The 17,943-nt window shown below is 39.9% G+C and overlaps 1 protein-coding gene across 7 annotated transcripts in view; it reads right to left on the reverse strand.

The window, feature by feature from the left end:
- DISC1 (DISC1 scaffold protein) overlaps positions 1–17,943 on the reverse strand; it is a 174,547-nt gene that overhangs the window by 38,148 nt on the left and 118,456 nt on the right. The window contains exon 10 of one of the 7 annotated variants that reach the window (XM_064708529.1): positions 2,849–2,924. The exons of 5 other annotated variants lie outside the window; for them this stretch is intronic. In XM_064708529.1, the coding sequence (XP_064564599.1) occupies positions 2,863–2,924 (62 nt within the window). In that variant the 3' untranslated portion in view covers positions 2,849–2,862. Of the gene's footprint in view, positions 1–2,848; positions 2,925–9,678; positions 9,760–17,943 lie in introns of those variants that run through there. One more of the 7 variants, XM_064708528.1, reaches the window with a different exon arrangement.

The raw sequence follows: 17,943 nt of genomic DNA on the forward strand, positions 1-17,943 counted from the left end.
AGATGATTTCATAACTTAATCACAAGTTTTTTTTCCATAACGCAAAATCACAAGGTTTTTCCCTCTTTCTGTAAGCAGCTGGCCTGGAGAATAGGATACTGTCCTGCCACAGAAATGGAAAGCTGTGCTTTGCAGTGGCATAGCACTGGCAGGCAGCTCAGGAGCAGCCGCTCTGATGGGTCTGAGATCTGTGAATGCAGCAGGGCTGTACCATGCAGGGCTGCTAGACAACCTCAGTCCCTCTGGACAGAAAAGATGACTGCAACAACAGCTGGGTGATTCAGTCATGTTGATCTTATCATAATCCCATCTCACACGAGAAGAGAGGGCTTTCAGGGATCCACTGTCAAATGACACTCCACTGCTTTAAGAGCTCTCAGAGGGATGGAGTATGTAGTGTCTTGTCCATGTGAACATTTCCATCAGCATCACTTTCCTCTCCAGCACTAGACAGTCAACTGCTCTGATATCACAGGGCAGCACTTCTCTTATATAGAAGCAAACAAATAAAGGTTCCGTCTGGAGCATCACAGTCTTAAAACATTTTGCTCACTCTCACATTTAAAATCTTGTAGAATATTTCCACTTTATACTCTCTTACTCTGGAAAAATATGGGAAGTAATAAAAATCTATGAAGAGTAATAGAGAAATACAAAATTGGCACAACACAGGACAGCATAGCATTTTGGCCCTAATACTGCACTGAAACAGGAAAAGACTGAAACAGTGTGAACAACTCACCTTCCTCAGGAAGTTCCCCTTGGAGCTGTGGATTACAGAGTGTCTACTGTTCCATTTCTCCCTAGCACCTGGGTACATCCTGAGCAGAAAGAAGCCTAGTCTATCCTCCAGACATGCTGGGAATGGGTGGGCACTGCAAGCCCAGGAGAAACAGCTTCCTCTCTTTAGGAGATCACATAAAGGCCAAGTTTGGCCAAATTTTTCCAGGTCAATTGGAAAGATGGCAGTATTTTACACATTGTAGAAGCAGGCAAAGAAAATGCCCCTTCTGCTCGTGTCAAAGTTCTCAGAATATTTACAGATGGCTTAATTTGTAGACCTTGGTGCAACGATGATTTTGAGTATGCAATAAGACAAGTGGCACCTTGCCTTTGATGCAAAAAATTACAACTAAACATAGATAGCATACAGAAGATACTGATTTTAACAGAGAAGCCACATTCTGCTCTCAAGTTAGATGTCAGAGCAGATATAAGTTATGGAAAATCTCAGAATGAACAGAAGTTTGACAAAGAAGTAAAAAACAGAAAATAGATCTTACAAAGAGAAATGACAGGAGGTGCCAGCAGCTCTGCCTATAACAACTGACAATTCTGTCTTTGAGCAAGGCATAAAAGGTTTGCAGAGGCGACAAGGAGCACCCTGCATAAAAAGGTACATTTGAGAAACAGACATTCCCAGAATCTGCCTCCTGAACCTTCTTTGTTGCATGCAGCACTTTTCATCCAAAGAGACAGGTGACCCTTCAAGTTCTGTGATGATTAAATTGCCTACATTCAAGAGAATTACCATACTTTCACATGGTTTCTGAGTTTCTTTCAAATTTCTGAAAAATCTGTCAAACCTGACACAGGGATTCCTTCCGTGCTACATGTGGGAGACAGCAGGCAAAAGGAGGCAAATTACTTTCAGTAAATAATTTACCTTAAAAAAAAAAACAAAACAGCTGAAATTTTACGCATTGTTTTATTACACAGTATCAAAGCAAGCATACTGATTCTAAACGGAAGGGGCAATAGGCCCAGCAGTCACCAGAGCTCACAATAACATGAAAAAAGATTGGCCTTGATACTTTAAGAGACTATATAAAGAGTAGGGAGAGTCACAAAGCACATAGCACCAGACCACCCACCTGTGCAGCCCCAGGTCTGGAATCAGCCTCCTGGCCTTCCAACTTCTGCCCTGCATGTACCACCTCTGCAGTAACCACAGGCTAGGTGCAGATCCCCTATCACAGGTTTGGTTACTTTTCCACAAATGATTCAAAAGATACAAATGATTGGAGTGCACTAAATGGAATTTTAAATTGGCTGCAGAAAACCAGGGAGAAAACCATTCATACATTCTCACTTCAGGAAAATCTATGCTCAAATGAAACGCTCTCTCTGCTTTACACTGCTGACATAAATAAGCCAACTTGCCCCAGAAAGGTTTTCTCCATTGCAGACAGTTAACTTTATTTTTAAACTTTATTTAAAATTAGCTAGGACATGGACTCATGCGCAATTTCCAGCTCCAGAGTGACTGTATAGTGCTACTTCTGGAAGAATGCTGGAGATCTTCATTGATAACATCCTCAGGAGATGAAGGCTCCTGAACTCTCCTATGGGAAAGTGAAGGTTGAATTTTCCTCTCCCATTCCATCACATGGATAGGACCATCCTGTTTTCCTTGCTTCTCTGCAGCTGCCAGAATCATTGTTTACACTTTGTTAGACAACTTACTAACTACTTCAGTATTGAAAGTATCATCTCTTTTCCAAAACCCATGAGAAAAGTTTCCTTTCACTTTCTATTCTTATCTCTCTTGCATTCTTTACTAAGCAGCTGGGGAGGAATGAAGGGGAAGGCAGAAGTATCAGAGAGCAATCTGCTTACATTTTCTCCTACCTGGTTCTCCTCTCTGCCTGTTTACCACCTATTACTTCAATCCTCTGCTGACCATCTGTTCAACCTCCCTGCTCCAAAAACAAAAAAAAAAATTTCCTTTTTTCCTTTCTCCTCACAAAGCAAAGCCTGAACATCAAGGAGAGCCATGTGTCCAGCTTGTCCTCTGTAGATTGTCAGCAGTCACAAGACATCATCTGGAAATCATTACTCACCCGAACAAGGCAACCAGACTCAACATGTGCAAAGGCACCAGAAGAGTTCAAACTCGTTACTTGAATTGCCACAAGTTTTTCCTGGAAGTAAGATTTATTTTAACACTGTTAGATAAGATAAAAAGACCCAGAATGAGCCCTTTATACAGCTATCCAAGACAAACAACAGAGAACAATTAAGGCTTTATGCACAGGCTAAGCTCCATGACAATTACTGACAACACCTAATGCCTATATTATGAAAGGCAGGAACAGGTTAAACATTTTTGTCTGACAGACAAACTATAAAACAAGTGAAATCACAATTCAATTTTCGACTTAAGAGGATACTTTACAGCTAATATGGGTGATCCATAGACCACAGGACATGTCACAGCCATTCAACAACATCAAGGCTCCTAAAAGACACAGGAGCTGGTTTCAGGCAGCTGTTCTGCTGAACTTCCACGTACGCAGTCTTACACCTTGTGCTTTAATACCTGAATTGCAAATAAAAAACTATATTAAATTACTAACCCACTTTGGAGTTTTAATTGAAGGTCACAAAGGGAAGATGAGCAAAGATTTTTCTCAATCACTCTAAACCCTCCAGAAATTTTTTTCTAAAAGGACTCTGCAAAATTTCATCCTAGTCTTAATGCTACGGATTATTCTTTTCCTATCTCAACATGCTTGGCTAGGCCATACAAATTAGCAAGAACCCAGGCACCTACAGAGAAAGACAGCCCTAAGTCAGAGGATAAAATATGTTTTTACTTCAACAAATACAATTAAATATTTGAGAAACTGTGTTCAAAATTTCTTTATAGAAGAAAACCACATCATTGCAACACAGAAAAAAAAATAGAAAACTGGAATTTGCCCCCAAATGCTGCTGTAGAATCTGGTTACTAAAAGAGATTAAAGGGAGAGCAGCATACAAGCACAAGAGCTTTGAAAAGTAACAAAAAAAGTGGAAAAAAAGTCAAAAAATAAGTGAAAAGCCAACGCTCTTACTGACATAGGAAAATCACAGTTACCTTCACGGTAGAACAAATTGCTACTAAGACATCAGTCCTTCAGATAATTTTAAAGAAAGCAAAGTAGAGCTTCAAGGTATATACTGAAGGTTAGAAGTAATACAAATTGCAACAGTGATGAGAAAGAATATTCAGAATTCCAAGCTATTTTTTAACAACCTTGAAATGACATCAAATAAAACAGGGACTTCCTGCACCAAGGCTTACAAACGATACCTGCAAATAGCTTATGTTTTTTGTGCTGCTGTTCTCTCCAAGGATCTAGAACAGGTCTTGAAACTTCAGAGAAGCAGCAATTTCTTTTTTAGAAAATAGCTGACAATGATACCATGATACAGACAAGCAGTGTCCCACATACATGGAAGTTTTCAGAAACTCATTGTAAACTATTTGACCACTGTTGGCTATACCAGTCACCCTTTCTGCAATGCAATTACAGGGCTTCCAAACAAGAAAAAATGTTAAGCTGCTCAGCAGAGAGGTTGAGCAGAGCCTGTTCTGTAGCCATTTCAGGGACAAGAGAGCTTTAATATACCACTTTCCTTAATCCCTAATAATTTTTGCCCTAGCTGCTTCATCCTGACATTATGCAACCTGCACATAATGGCATATGAGTTTCATTAAACCCACAAGCAATGTTTGGCTATGCCTGACATATCAATGTAAACATGATGCTTTTGACCATGAACATTCAGTGATGCCTTAAAAGCCTCTCTGCTCCTTACACACAAAGCTGGGGCAGAGATTTACACAATGTAAGTGGGAGAATTACTGCAGCTGAGCAAAACAGATGTACCTACAAGAATGTAGTTGAGCTAAGTGCTTCTGCTAATCCTGAGCACCCAAAAGGGCAGAGTCACAGACACAAGGGCACACTGTTGAGTGGACAGATGTTTTTCTGAACTGCTTTCAAGACAGGATCATTAATTTAATTGGCTGACTTCAAAATGTTGTTTACACTGTAAATTCTTTCCTAGTTTTCTTATTAACTTCCTAGTGCAAAACTCTACTGCAGCAGAGCTCTTGAAAACAACAGCTTTAATATCTCTAAGCTAATGTGGTCACAACAAAGGCATAAGATTTCACATAGGGTGATAAAGTGCACTTTATGAATTAGTTGTAAACAGCAATTTACACTGCATAATAAAAAAGGGATTCCAATGACATTCCAATGGAAGACAAATACCAGCATATTTCATATTACCATGTAATCTTCACTGATCTACCCTCTCTTTCTTATCTTTTTTCCCTCAATACCCTCTTTGGTCATCAGAGCCAGGTATAAATCTACATCTTCCCCTTATCTGGATGAACTATAAAATATTTGAGCTCCCTGTAGCTTTTTGTGTTTTTTTTTTTAAGACAGAATTCATATTTAGCTTAGAAAGATGATGAAAAAAAGCAGCTTTATTACTATTCAAAATCTCTTTCTAGATTGAAGCAGACCATTTCAGCATCAATAGAAAATATTTTGTTTGAATTAAACCCTAAGACCTCTGTTTCTGTAATGTCCATAAAGGAAAGAAATTAAAGGTCCTGCCCTTCATATTGAGTCTCTGCATTGCTACATTGTAAGTAGGATGACTGAACTCATTCTTCAAAGCAGCAGAATGCTCTAATGCAGTGGCCTTTTAAAAAAATCCCTGATAATAGCAATTTCTGTTGAAACTGACACCCTTTCTTGACTTTTGACTATGATTTTTTTTCTCATACATTTTATTCACCATATGACCCAAGCTGTCTCCCTCCCTGACTCCTAAGCTGATGCTGTTTGTGTCATTTTCTCCACCGTTCTTTTTTTTTGGTTTCTACTCTGCCTTCCAAATTCCTCTTTTTCAGATTTTGTCAGCTTTGCTCTTTCACTTAAGCTGTAAATCATTCAATACCACAGGGAATTTTACTTCTGGTTTTGCTCTCTGTACCAAACTTGCAGTGTTTAAGCCACTTCTAGAAAAGAAAACTTTTAAGTACGAACTAGTAAGGATTCCTGAGACAGCAGTTTGTGGACACTTTACTGGTCATTCTGGTGATGTTGAAACAACTTCCCAATAGCTGATGCAGACTCTTCTATAATAGCATAATTGAACATTTTCTAATACCAAATGTTCTTTAGGTATGATTTCACATGCTTAGATGATGCAATCTTCATGACCTAAACTATTTTTCAAGTGTCACCTTGAAAAAAAAAATTTTAATTTCCTAAGTTTTGAAGACATGGGGCAGAAATCCAACTCTGGCAAAAACCAAGGTCCATATCTTCAGAACATCCCAAAACCTGCAGCAAGAACAGCATTATGAGGCTATTCCAAAAAGTCCAATATTAGGATTAGAATTATGCCTCCTCTCTTAACCTTCCCACTAAGGTGCAAGCGCAGCAGTAACTTCTCTTGGACACTCTCAGGACAAACTAATCAGCTCTACAGACAACGCCCATCCATTTCTCACCACTCCTTCATGGAAAAGGTGGACGGGCAGATGGAATTGTCCACTGGCTGGACCACAACAAACCTGGGCTGTGACACCCAAGGAATGAAATTTTCTATGAGCCTCACAGCCTGAAAATAGAGAAGATGACTCAGGTTTCCTGCTCAGGTATCCAGTCTAATTATTGGACAGTTAACAGCTTAAGAGAGACAGTCTGCCCAGAAACCACTGGAGAAAAGAGAAGTGGAGGGAATCAAACGGGGCAAAAAGTCATGATGAAGAGCAGGTTGAACGGTGCTGCTAAAGAACTGAGCCCAAGGGAAACTCCACTGGTCTGCAGCAGATGAGCAGATTACAGCCAACCTTCTAGGGCACTCTGTTCAAGTGTGAGTAGAACCAAGTGGTACAGTTCACCACACTGGAGAATAATTTTTCAATTGAGCTGCTGCCTCTTTGCCTGGCTGACTGACTAATATGTCAGTTGAACAATTAGAGTGGGTTTTCCGTCGTCTTCCCTCACAATTCAATGTTACACGTTGGGACAAATTGCCCACCATCTAATAGAAGTGGACTTGTACCAGTCTGCATGTTTAGACAAAACTGAGGAACATTCAGCATTTTCCCAGCTTTAAGGTCCGCCATAGATTTTGCTGCTAACACCAGGTCAAGTTGTTGAAATGAGAAATGCTCACACAGCAAATGCTTCCACAGTGTTGGATTGCAAGAGTCTTTTTCAAAGCGCTGTTTGTGCATTTTAGCCGTGAAACTTCCAGGGATATCAGCAGGAGTCACACAGCTAAATCCCCAAGCAACACTTTTGGAAAATGACTTATATTTAAAGGAGGATTAGAAGAAAATACTTCTTAAGCCATTTTCCATGTAACATTATCAGTCTAAAATTTGGAGAAATACAGAATCATTTGGGGAAAATACATTATTCACTGGGTATCAATTTTTCCATCCAATTAGGCTGGGCAGCTACGCTGGGTATTTAACACACACTCTTGCTTCCCCCTTCCTTTCCACAGAGTGTATATATTAAACACAAGTTAAGACTTCTGGGTTTTCAACTTTGTTGATTTTACATTCCTTCTGGGATTTAAAGTACTACTTTGTTTAATTATTTTTCCTCTACTCATCCACACTATTGAATGACAGTAATAATGAACTCAGAATCATTGTACAAATCCCAGTAGGAACCATTCACAGTTTGCTAATAGGACATTATATTTGCATTACCAAGTTCAGTTCAAAGCACGTTGTGTAAATTAGCTCTGAGGGTTACTACCATGAATCTAAAACCAGAACATCAGGTCAATTAGCACAGCTCCAAAGTACAGTATTTTGGGTGAAAACAGAAGGGGTATGATTAAAATTCTAGGAAATCCTCTTTTCAGCTAAGTGCTTCTGAAGAGATGTCTGGTTTCACTTCTGGGAGAAACCAGAAGGCCTCAACTCACAGCAGTGTAGCCTGATGCCAGTGACCCTGATGCCTGATAAGTACTATTGACCTGTTCTAAAGAGGGGGCAAAATTAACTCCCAGGAGGTGTGGAAATCCTCAGAACCCCACAGAGACACTTCCTTTCCCATCCAAATTAAAACAGGTGAGTATGAGGAAGATATGGAGGATGTGTGAATTTAACGTAGAATACATTGCTTAGATAAAAATGCAACTAATGCACAAAAGATACTCCGTTTCTTCCACAAAAACAAACCCAGCATGGACCAACCCACAGCCAGAGACTAAAAAAATCACAGCTCAATAATGAAAGGAGGCCCACAACAAATTAAGGTAAGGCATCAACAACAACTTGTAGGATTATTTACTTTTAGGGCAGACTAACATACATGTATGCACACACAGACAAATATCGAAGCAGTTAATGATCTTAATGAACTTCAGAGCCCACACAGCATCTTTGGACAAACTGCTGGAACAGGAGAATGCAGACACAACAGGAAAAGAGGTATCCTAATGAAGTTCTACCTCACGAGCCAGATAAAGTCAGAAGGCGCCACCTAAAAAATGAATGGAAGGGCCAATGGATATTATTCTGGTCAAGTCTGTTAACTGGTCTAGATCCTGCAGTCAGTTCAGGTCAGTCTTCCTAAGGCATCAAGTCAGCACAGTATATACCCCTGCCTGGTTATACTTCTGCCTGGCCAAAGATGATCTTAAGATTCATTCCTTGGAATATTTTGTGGTTAAGCTTCTAAAATTTTAATGTAACCGCCTTGAAAGGCTGCTTATTCTGTAAATGCTAAACTCCCCCCCCCACCACATCATTATTCTCTGCAGAAAGATATTTGAAATAACTGTTAGCCAACTTCAAAATTATTTTACCTTCAAACAAATAATGGGATTTCAGATTACACAACAGAAGTCATTCAACAGACAGGTTTTATAGCCAACTGTAAAAAATGGTCATTCCTCACACAAGAAGATGGCTAGAGCTGAGACACAGAGGGGTATTTCAACATTAATATTTATAATTCTTCAATTTATTAGGCTGCAGGCTAATGGATCTATAGGGGCTGAACCAAGCAAAACTCCTCACAAGGCCTGAAGAAATTGCTGGGTTATGTACAGGACCAGTTAGAAAGGTATAAAAGAAGAGATACTGGGAAACAAATCTGGATGTTTTGAGTTGAGTACCTCCACAAAATATTTTTGTGTCCATGTGCATGACCAGCTAAATAGCTGTAACCTCCTGGTGGGAATTGGTGAGAATGAAAGGATTTGCTTAAGTGAGAAAACAGGACACAAATACATAACAGATTCCACCCTAGCTGCAATGCAAACTGATGTGTGAAACAGAAAATGGGCTTTTAGTGAATTATAAATAGCTGGCAAGGACTGAATACTCAGCTGGGTGAAAAATGCTTTATATGGAAGACAGTAACACATGAAAGATCAGAAAGCATACGTAAATTGAAATAAAATGAATATGTTGTCAGAATACAAACAAATGAAAGTCGTATTTTGGAGAGTAAGCACTATAAGATGCTTACTACTGCATGACAGCTCAGCCACAAAAAGAGATGAGCTAGAGTGCCCAGAAAAGTAAAAGATATTTGGTATAATAAGTACTTCTGAAACTAGGTAGAATAACACAAATCAATTGACTGCTTATTGTATACCTACTCAGTAGCACAGGAAAGCTTAGATTAGCCTTAGGAGCCTTAGATTACAAGCACAAATGAATTTGCAGAGGCAATGAAGCAATGTGTTACTCAAAGATTCAATAGGATCTACTATGAAAAAAATTCTCTCTTTTAAAGGACTATTCAGCTGAATTTAAATTCTCCAATTTTTTTCAAATCAGCTTATGAGTTGTTTTCTTTCCTAATTTCAATTACAACTGTTCTTTTCAGTTTGTTTTTCTTTTCTGTTGGGTTCTTCACGGGTAATGTTTCTTCCACCAATTTTTATAATCATTAAAGAGGCAGAGAAATTCCCAAATATTTTGTCCTGAAGAAGAAAAAAAAAAAAAGGACAATATTGTTATTTCATCCTGCCTTTCTATATCCACACTGAAATATCAATTACAAGTTTTCTTTTAACACACACAGATCCACAAATGTACCTGAATTTGTGTCAGACTTCTAGGTGCATCCACAAAGGGTCAGGGGAAATAAGAGTGGGGAAATAAAGCCTATCTCTGCTTCTTCTGTGTTTAATATGATTCTGTCAGTCCATCATCTTCCTAATGAGTGGCACAACTCTTATTCTTAATTGTGCATTATTCCCATTTTCAGCATTTTTGAAACTAAATTATCTAAGAGAAAAGATGTCCAAAGGGGAATCATACCCTAAGAAAATGCATTTGAATAGCAGCAATTAAATACTCACTTTCTAAAAAGTTGTGAGGCACAATTGCTTAATAATGATTCATTTCAAATGAACCCAGAGAAACGCAGATTTTTAATAACTTCATTCTCCTTGGTCTTCCCCAGAAGATATTTAAACAGGGCACATGACTGCAATCAGCAGCAGGAAGCCAGTCTTGCTTCACTAAAGCAAAATGGAGCATGTCAGCATAGGAAAATACAGCTTCCTACTTTGATTTCTGGCATTGCATCTTTGGTCAAAATATATTTTTTGTGACAAGTTCCATGGCATTTGGATAGCTACAATTCTTTGAAAAGCACTAACATATTTATGTTTTCATAATTATTTTTTATCAGAGCTTTGAGCACTTGTTCTCCCACCAAATCAGATGATCCGTAAGAGGTATTGGCCAGCCGAACCGGTCAAATTGATAGCTGGGGGCGAGTATGGTCATTTCACAGGACTCTGACACACAACTCCTGCCATATGAGGTTGTCACCTCTTCCTGCTGGGCTTCTTCACAATTTACTAAAATCCGTTCTCTGTGCTTTAAGGAGCTCTCCTCAACTTTTTCTGTCATGCCTTCCTTGAAAAACAAGAACCTCTGGTTCGTGGAGTTTCTGGTCCAGAAGCACACTGGAGGCCAGCAGAGAGTGAACAGTGCCACCTCCTGCTCCACTGCCCTGAGCTCATGGCCACGCCAGCCCTCTGCTGCAGCCAGCCAGGCATTAAATGGTTCACCAGGTTCAGATGGCACAACAGACCTGCGAGCTTGCACAGTGCAAGAAGGAATGGGGAGACACAAAATGAGGGAGAATGAAAAGAAACCTTTGTGTCATCCTGCCATAAAAATCACCTTTAGTTACTTAGTCTAGTAAGAATCACCTCTGATTAATCTTTTATCTTCCACCCTCCTTAGTTAAGGAACTAGCAACAAAAGCATTAAGTGACACTGGATTTCCTCTATTTTATGTGCACGGTCTTAAGACTTCATCAGTTCTGAGAGGCATTAGTGTAATCTGCTATCTACTGGGTATGGACAAGGCCACACAGATAAACCACATCCCACTTGTAACAAAAATAAAAGTAATTATCCTGCTTTGCCAATTATTTGAAGAATATTTGGTCTTTTGCCCTAAACTGCCCAAGACATGGACTTCTGCAACTATTTGCCTATAGTGCTTCTTGTATTTACAGTGATTTCTAGGAAAACAATGCTAGTCTCAAGTACATTTTTGTGATGGATTTTAATTCTCCCTGAGGGCAATTTCACTCTTAGACATGACACAATACTGCAAACGTTCTTTAGACAGAGAAAAAATATACAGGCACTCTAATAAGCTATAAATCCTTTCCACAAGCTTCTGCTGTCTTTTTAAGACTTAAATTATCTTTGTTGCTGTGGATTGGGTAATCATAGCATTCCAGATGTGGATGAAGGAACCAGATGGACAACGGAGAAAATAAAATCCTTCACTGTCCAAAAAAGTCTATTTCGGGAAAAAAGCTTCTTACAAAAAGCACAGAGGCAACAATGTACTTGGGGTATCCTGATGGAAATTCAAGCTGGGAACCACAAGCAGCTTCAGACCAAAGTGAGAGCTTGTATGGCTGGACTGTATTTAAGGGCAAATCTCAGCCTCTCACAAGTGTACTTTGTTCACTGCAATGGCTGAAATGAAGATTCTAATTTTTTTCTAAAACACAGAGCAGATTAAATGTCCTCTGGACTTGCCAGGATAGTTAATAGAAGATCCCTTTGGGATCTTTTTTGCAAAGAGAGAGCAGCTCTCAGGCTCCTTGGGCTTCTGCCCACGATTGGACGTTCTGTACCCAGCAGCCTGCAGATGATAGCTGCATGCACCATGAGGAATTCAGAGTGGGTCCCTCAGGGTCACTGCTGGGGCTGGCACTGTTCAGCATCTGTCAGCGATGCTGATGGTGGGATGGAGTGCTCCCTTACCAAGTTCACTGAAGACACCAAGCCTTGTGGTGCAGTCAATGCGCTGCAGGGCTAGGATGGTATCCAGAGGGACCTGGACAGGCTGGAGAGGTGAGCCCATGCAAACCCATGAAGTTCAACCAAGCACAGTGCAAGGTCGCACACGCAGGATGGGGCAATCCCAGGCACACCTACAGGCTGGGCAGGGAAGGCACTGAGAACAGCCCTTCCAACAAAGATTTTGGGGTGATGGTTGATGAACAACTCAACATGAGCTGGCAATGTGCGCTCACTGCCCAGAAAACCAAGGAGTAAATTAGATATTAGGAAGAAATTCTTTACTGTGAGGGTGGTGATGCACTAGAACAGGTTGCCCAGGGTGGCTGTGGATGCCCCAACCCTGGCAGTGTTCAAGGTCAAGGGTAAGGCCTTAAGCAGCCTGGTCTAGTGGGAGGTGTCCCTGCCCATGGCAGGGGAGGTTGGGACTGCATGATCTTTAAAGTCCCTTCCAACTCTTAACATTCTTCAATTCTATAAACCACTCATCACCCTGCCTTTAAATAAGTGCCTTTTGCTGCTAGATCCCCAAAACTAAGTGATGCTCTTCACAGAGAGAGGAACTGTTCCACCATTTCAGTTACATGAACACAGACCCAGAAAGGCAGGGGTACTGTGTCAACATCAGGTGAGAGTACAAGGATCAGAAACAGGATCTGAATCCAAGTGTCCAACTGCTCAGTTTATTGCCCCAAACTGCACACTGCTTCAACAGACCCACAGCCTAAGACTATTAAATACAACCAAAAGTAAGGGTATTTCTAAAAGCATTATTGAGGTGAAAGCAAGTCCCATCCTCAGCTGGGAAAGAGGATACACTGCATGTTTCACCCCAGGTGATGGGCTGGATCACTGTGTCACCTGAAGGACCAGAAAGCTTCCAAAGTTCACTGGGGATATTCCTGCTATCAGAAATAGGCAGTGTACAGGGAGATGGCTTTCCAGCCTCCAGCACTGGGATGCCCCACCCCTCACACCAAAGGACAGCTGGGACACGCCAACAGTTCGTGGAGGGCAAGGCACTCCAGGGCACAGATTTTAAGACTTATTGTGATTGACAATGCCTAGCAAGGGAGCCCTCAAACTCTCCTCAAAGGGAGACTGTAACTTGCAGAAGTCAAAGCAAAAAGTTAATCAGCTGGTACATACCACAAAAACAAACTCTTAACTCCTTTCATCCTCTCAGTGAGGCTCTGCTTTTGACCTGCTTTTCTCCTCTTTTTTTTTTTTTTCCTACTTCCATTTACTCTTCTTCAAAAAGATTATCAACAAAGGTATTTCATCTATCTGCAGGCACAGCTTCAGTATCCGCACCAACTGTCTCTGTTGCTATAGAGCCAGTGTCAGCATGCAGCTTAACCCCAGAACCACAGGCAGAACATTTGCAGCTCAGGTGGGCTGGCAGGGAGGGCAGCCTTTGGGAAAGGGGACACGTTAAGGTGCATCTTAAACACAGGAACTGCTGCAGGGAGAGGGGTTAGAGAGTACCACAGTGCTTCATTCTGAATCCAACAGGTTCAAAGGATGGGAAGAGACTGAGGAAGACAGTAAAACAGAAATTGGAAGATCCCATGCCACAAAACAATTTCCCTCTGTTCGGCATGGACATTTAGGGCTCTGCATCTTTGGCTGATAAAAGTGATGTCAGCAAAATCCTGTTTTAGCTGCATTACTTAATATGCTTCCAGCTCAGCAGTACCATCGCCTCACAGACTGAAATGGCCAACACACACAAAGATTGACCTCAGTGTGAACAGCTGTCTCTAGTGCTGCATCAGCACAAACCATCACAGGCAAGTTACTTGCCATGGGGCATAACAGGGAACACCCAGTCCAAGCACAAGTAAAATGGTATTTCAATTCAAATATTATGATTATCTTTCTTCCTATTGTTATCATTTTTTCACATTTCCCTTTATAATTTGGATAAAAATTCATCTGCCTACAAGCCAAATACTTTCAGGGTTTCCAGTAAAAACACAAAAAAATATTAAGAGTTCCCTTAAAAAGCCCCTTGGAAAACTTACCTCTGTTCCAAGAGACTTCAGCTAAATTGAAATATTTATAAATGAAACAGAAGAATGAAAAGAAAACCAGAACATCCTCAAGAATCAAAACACAAGGAGCAGGAAGGATCCACATTAGCAGAAACATCTTCACAACTGACACCTTCAAACTACCAAAGTCCTCCAAAAATTCACAAACCAAGCTTCATATACAAGCTTCAAGCATTTCTGTGTCATCTAAGTGGGATATTCCTCATAAGAGACAGAAAGTGCCCTCCTGCCAGAGAAAACGTGAACAATTGGAAAAATTAAAAATCACTTATCCCATTACTCACCCTGTTGTTCATTTTTAGTAAGTTCAGTTACTAATTCTCTCATTGACAGCTTTGTATACTTTTTTCTGGTCGTCTCCTGAGATCAGCACCTGTCAGTAGTTCCAGCTCTTGGGGAACAAAACTACAACTCTGAAACCTTCCTTTAATTGCTCTTTCTGCAAAATTAAACTTTTTATCTAATAATAATGGATTTTGAGTTGAACCTCCCACAGCATTCAGTGATGTTACCAAAGGTCTGCTTCAAAACAGCCCCAAATCATCAGCATATTGCATAAAAAATAATGATAATTGAAGACAGCATCATTTTAAACTGTGGTCAGGAACAAGGAGCAAAACTCTGAATTTATAAAGAGACCAAAAAAAAAAATCATTCCAGGATTTATAAGGATTCTCTTCTCTTTTCCATGAAGATTGTATCAGATTTGACCAAGAATGACAGAACAAATTATTGATGGGGTGAGGCATTGCAGATCGAATCAAACAGTTGAAATAGACAGTGCTCACAGTACTGCCACTGGAAAAAAGGAAGTGAAAATCTCTCTGCCTCAATCACAGCTCCTTTGTCCACCTGCATAAAACCCCCAGACAGAGTCCGGAAGCCTACTGCTTCAAGTCCTGATGAGCATTCATGGTTCACAGCAGGAAACTGGCACAAGAAGATGTAACAAGAATAGAGCAAGGGGTCATAGGACTGAGCTCCTCTAATGACAGCCTGTGTGGAAGGGGAAGTCAAACACAAAATGTGGTTGTTCTGCAGCTCACCTGGCATATACAGCATTGGCTCAAACGAGACAGCAAAGCTGTGACAAGAAGTTTTTTGTGTAACATCCTTCATGCTACTCTAATACAAGTACTCACAGATGGATTTATGCTTATAATAACTTTAGAAACTAGCAAGTCTTCATTTTCTTTACTGAGTAACTCATTTCTGATGATACTTAAAGATGTATGAGTCTCAGTAGCATTGAGCTTATTTTGAAAAAACAGTAGTATTTTATTAATAGTCCTTTCACTTCTTACAGATTTGTTTTAAATTAAACAATAAAACACAAAACAGGAAGATAAAATTGTGCTAGTGTGGTTGAAATATAAATTATTTTTTCATTTAAATGTTTTAGAAGTATCCAGAAAATGCACAAAGCAAAGAAAAAATTTCAGGTCAAGTGAGGATAACTTTATTCGTCTTGCTGATAAACAAGCCATTGCACATATTGTCTCAGAATGTATTTTATCTTGTTAACACAAACAGCTTTGATATGAGAATTAAGGACAAAAATCATTGCTTGCTAATCTCTTGATTGTTTTCAACTGAGATAAACTAAAAACTGTGACGGGCATTTTCAAACACTACCATTTCCTTGTAGAAAATGTATCAATTTCAAATCTCAAAATGTTCCTAAAGTTGCATTGAAGCAAGGAATATTTGATAAAGCTTGTTAGAGACCACATTTGAAGAAAAAAAATTGTTTTGGAGTACAGTCGCGCGCACAAATAATGTCACGGTAATGACTCAAAAGCAAGGCTACTTCAGAGAAGCCAAACTATTCTTCAAGAAAATTAGAAGTCTATCAATCACATTTTCTCTTCCTAATCAAGTCATTTGCTGCTCTCGATGCCATTAACAGATCAATTTAGTTCAGCAGCAGAGCTAAATAAATCTGAATTAAATATTTTTGTGAGTTCAAATCAACTTGAATACTTGTTCTGCTCCAGACTTGGAACATGGAAAAGAGCTTAAAAAAGAAATTTTATTGGTGCCAAGAAAGCATGTCAAGGGTTTCAGGTTTTAAGGAAATGACAGCTCCCTCTGCTATAGTCCAAGAGCCATAGGAGTGGTACAAGTGTGAGGCTAACCACATACTTTCTGACACCACACGTGATATTGACCTGTTGCAACCTCAAGGCTTCTGGCTAGAGATGGGGGTCAGGAAATGAGAATTTCTTTGTAACTGCCCATGATAACAAGACAGTGTGAAGCCCAGTTTCCACATCTCATTGAGATGAACCAGTTCATCAGCCTGCAGCTGGAGACCAGGGTGAGCTGGTTGCTTTTGCTGACCTCAGACATAAAAACTGCTCTGAGCACCATCAGCAACTGCTGTGCTCAATCCTTCACCAGTGGGGGCCAGCATGGCACATTCATTTCCAGGGCACAGGAAAAAGAGAAGGAGAGGTCTGACTTGTGTACCTCTGGAAAGCAAAGAACAGGAATGAAATGTCATGATACCTGCTAACCTGGTAAGGAACTGCTTGAATTCACACAAACTTTTGTAACATGTTTTGCCCCTGCACTCTTGAACCATATCCACCATCCAAAGAGCTGAATCTCTCTGGATTTTTTCCTCCATTGTCTTTTCCAGAAGTTGACTGTACTGTCAGAGCAACTCACATCCAACAACATCACACAGGGTCAGACCATAAAAATGCAGACAAGTGGTGCAAAATCAGGAGGCAGAGAGCAGCTGAAATTGCTCTAGGGAGCACTTTCTGGAGAAATATGTGATCAGTGAAACCACAGAAAACAAAAGCAGAAAGGATCCTGGCAGAACGAGAACCAGCCTGGCTCTGAGAGGAGGCCAAGCAGCACGAACTGACCACCTGATGGAGCAGAAAGAAACCAAAGAGAGCAATAGCAAGAGCTTTATTTTTGCAGTCACAGTGGTGACTGGCCTGCACAGTGCCTCAAATCACAAGCACAGCATTATGTACCACTCTCCTTCTATCACACCATGTGGACAGGAGATGGGGCTCATTTTAATGTTGCCCTTTGATACCAATAAGAAAATTCAACACTTCTACAAAGTGAAAAAGGGTTCCTGACAGAATAAATAGTTGAATAAACCAAGACAAGCAGCATATAGATGAAGTAATTTTATTGTAGAACATTGTCTGCCTGGAAAACTGTACAACTGGAATTTTTAATTATAAATTCAATGTCAATACAGAAAATAATGAAAATCAGAATTTTCAGTTCACTGGGTTAGAGCCCTCACAATCCTCTCATTTTAGTCAACATAGAAAGTGCGAGCTCTTTCTTGCTGTGTAACAGAAAATCAATGAATGGAGTTTTGAACACTTTACTGTATACTGTGAGAACCTAAGTAGAAAGTAAAACTAAACAGAAAAAAAGTCAAATAAGTAACCACACCAATGGTAGCCTGCAACAACTCTGGGCTAAGCAAAGATCTTCTTCCTGCAATGGAAACTGAATAAACTTTTTCCTTTATTAGTAGTCCTCTTATTAAAATTGTCTTAGTTTATTAGTGAGTAAGGATGCTGGGGAAGCCTTTACCTATTTTTTACCTACATTCTACATTTCTCAGATATTCACTTCTGAATCCTAATATTGGCTGAAGAAGATCCAATTAGTAAAAAATTCAAATTTATTCCTTTGTAATTACACAGGCTATAAAATCCATTGCTTTCAGGCACACTTTTTACACATGCACAAGTGAAGTGTCATCACTGAATTTCCTTACAGTTT

Source organism: Zonotrichia leucophrys, chromosome 3 (assembly GCF_028769735.1).
Source record: "Zonotrichia leucophrys gambelii isolate GWCS_2022_RI chromosome 3, RI_Zleu_2.0, whole genome shotgun sequence".
Classification (NCBI taxonomy): Eukaryota; Metazoa; Chordata; class Aves; order Passeriformes; family Passerellidae; genus Zonotrichia; species Zonotrichia leucophrys.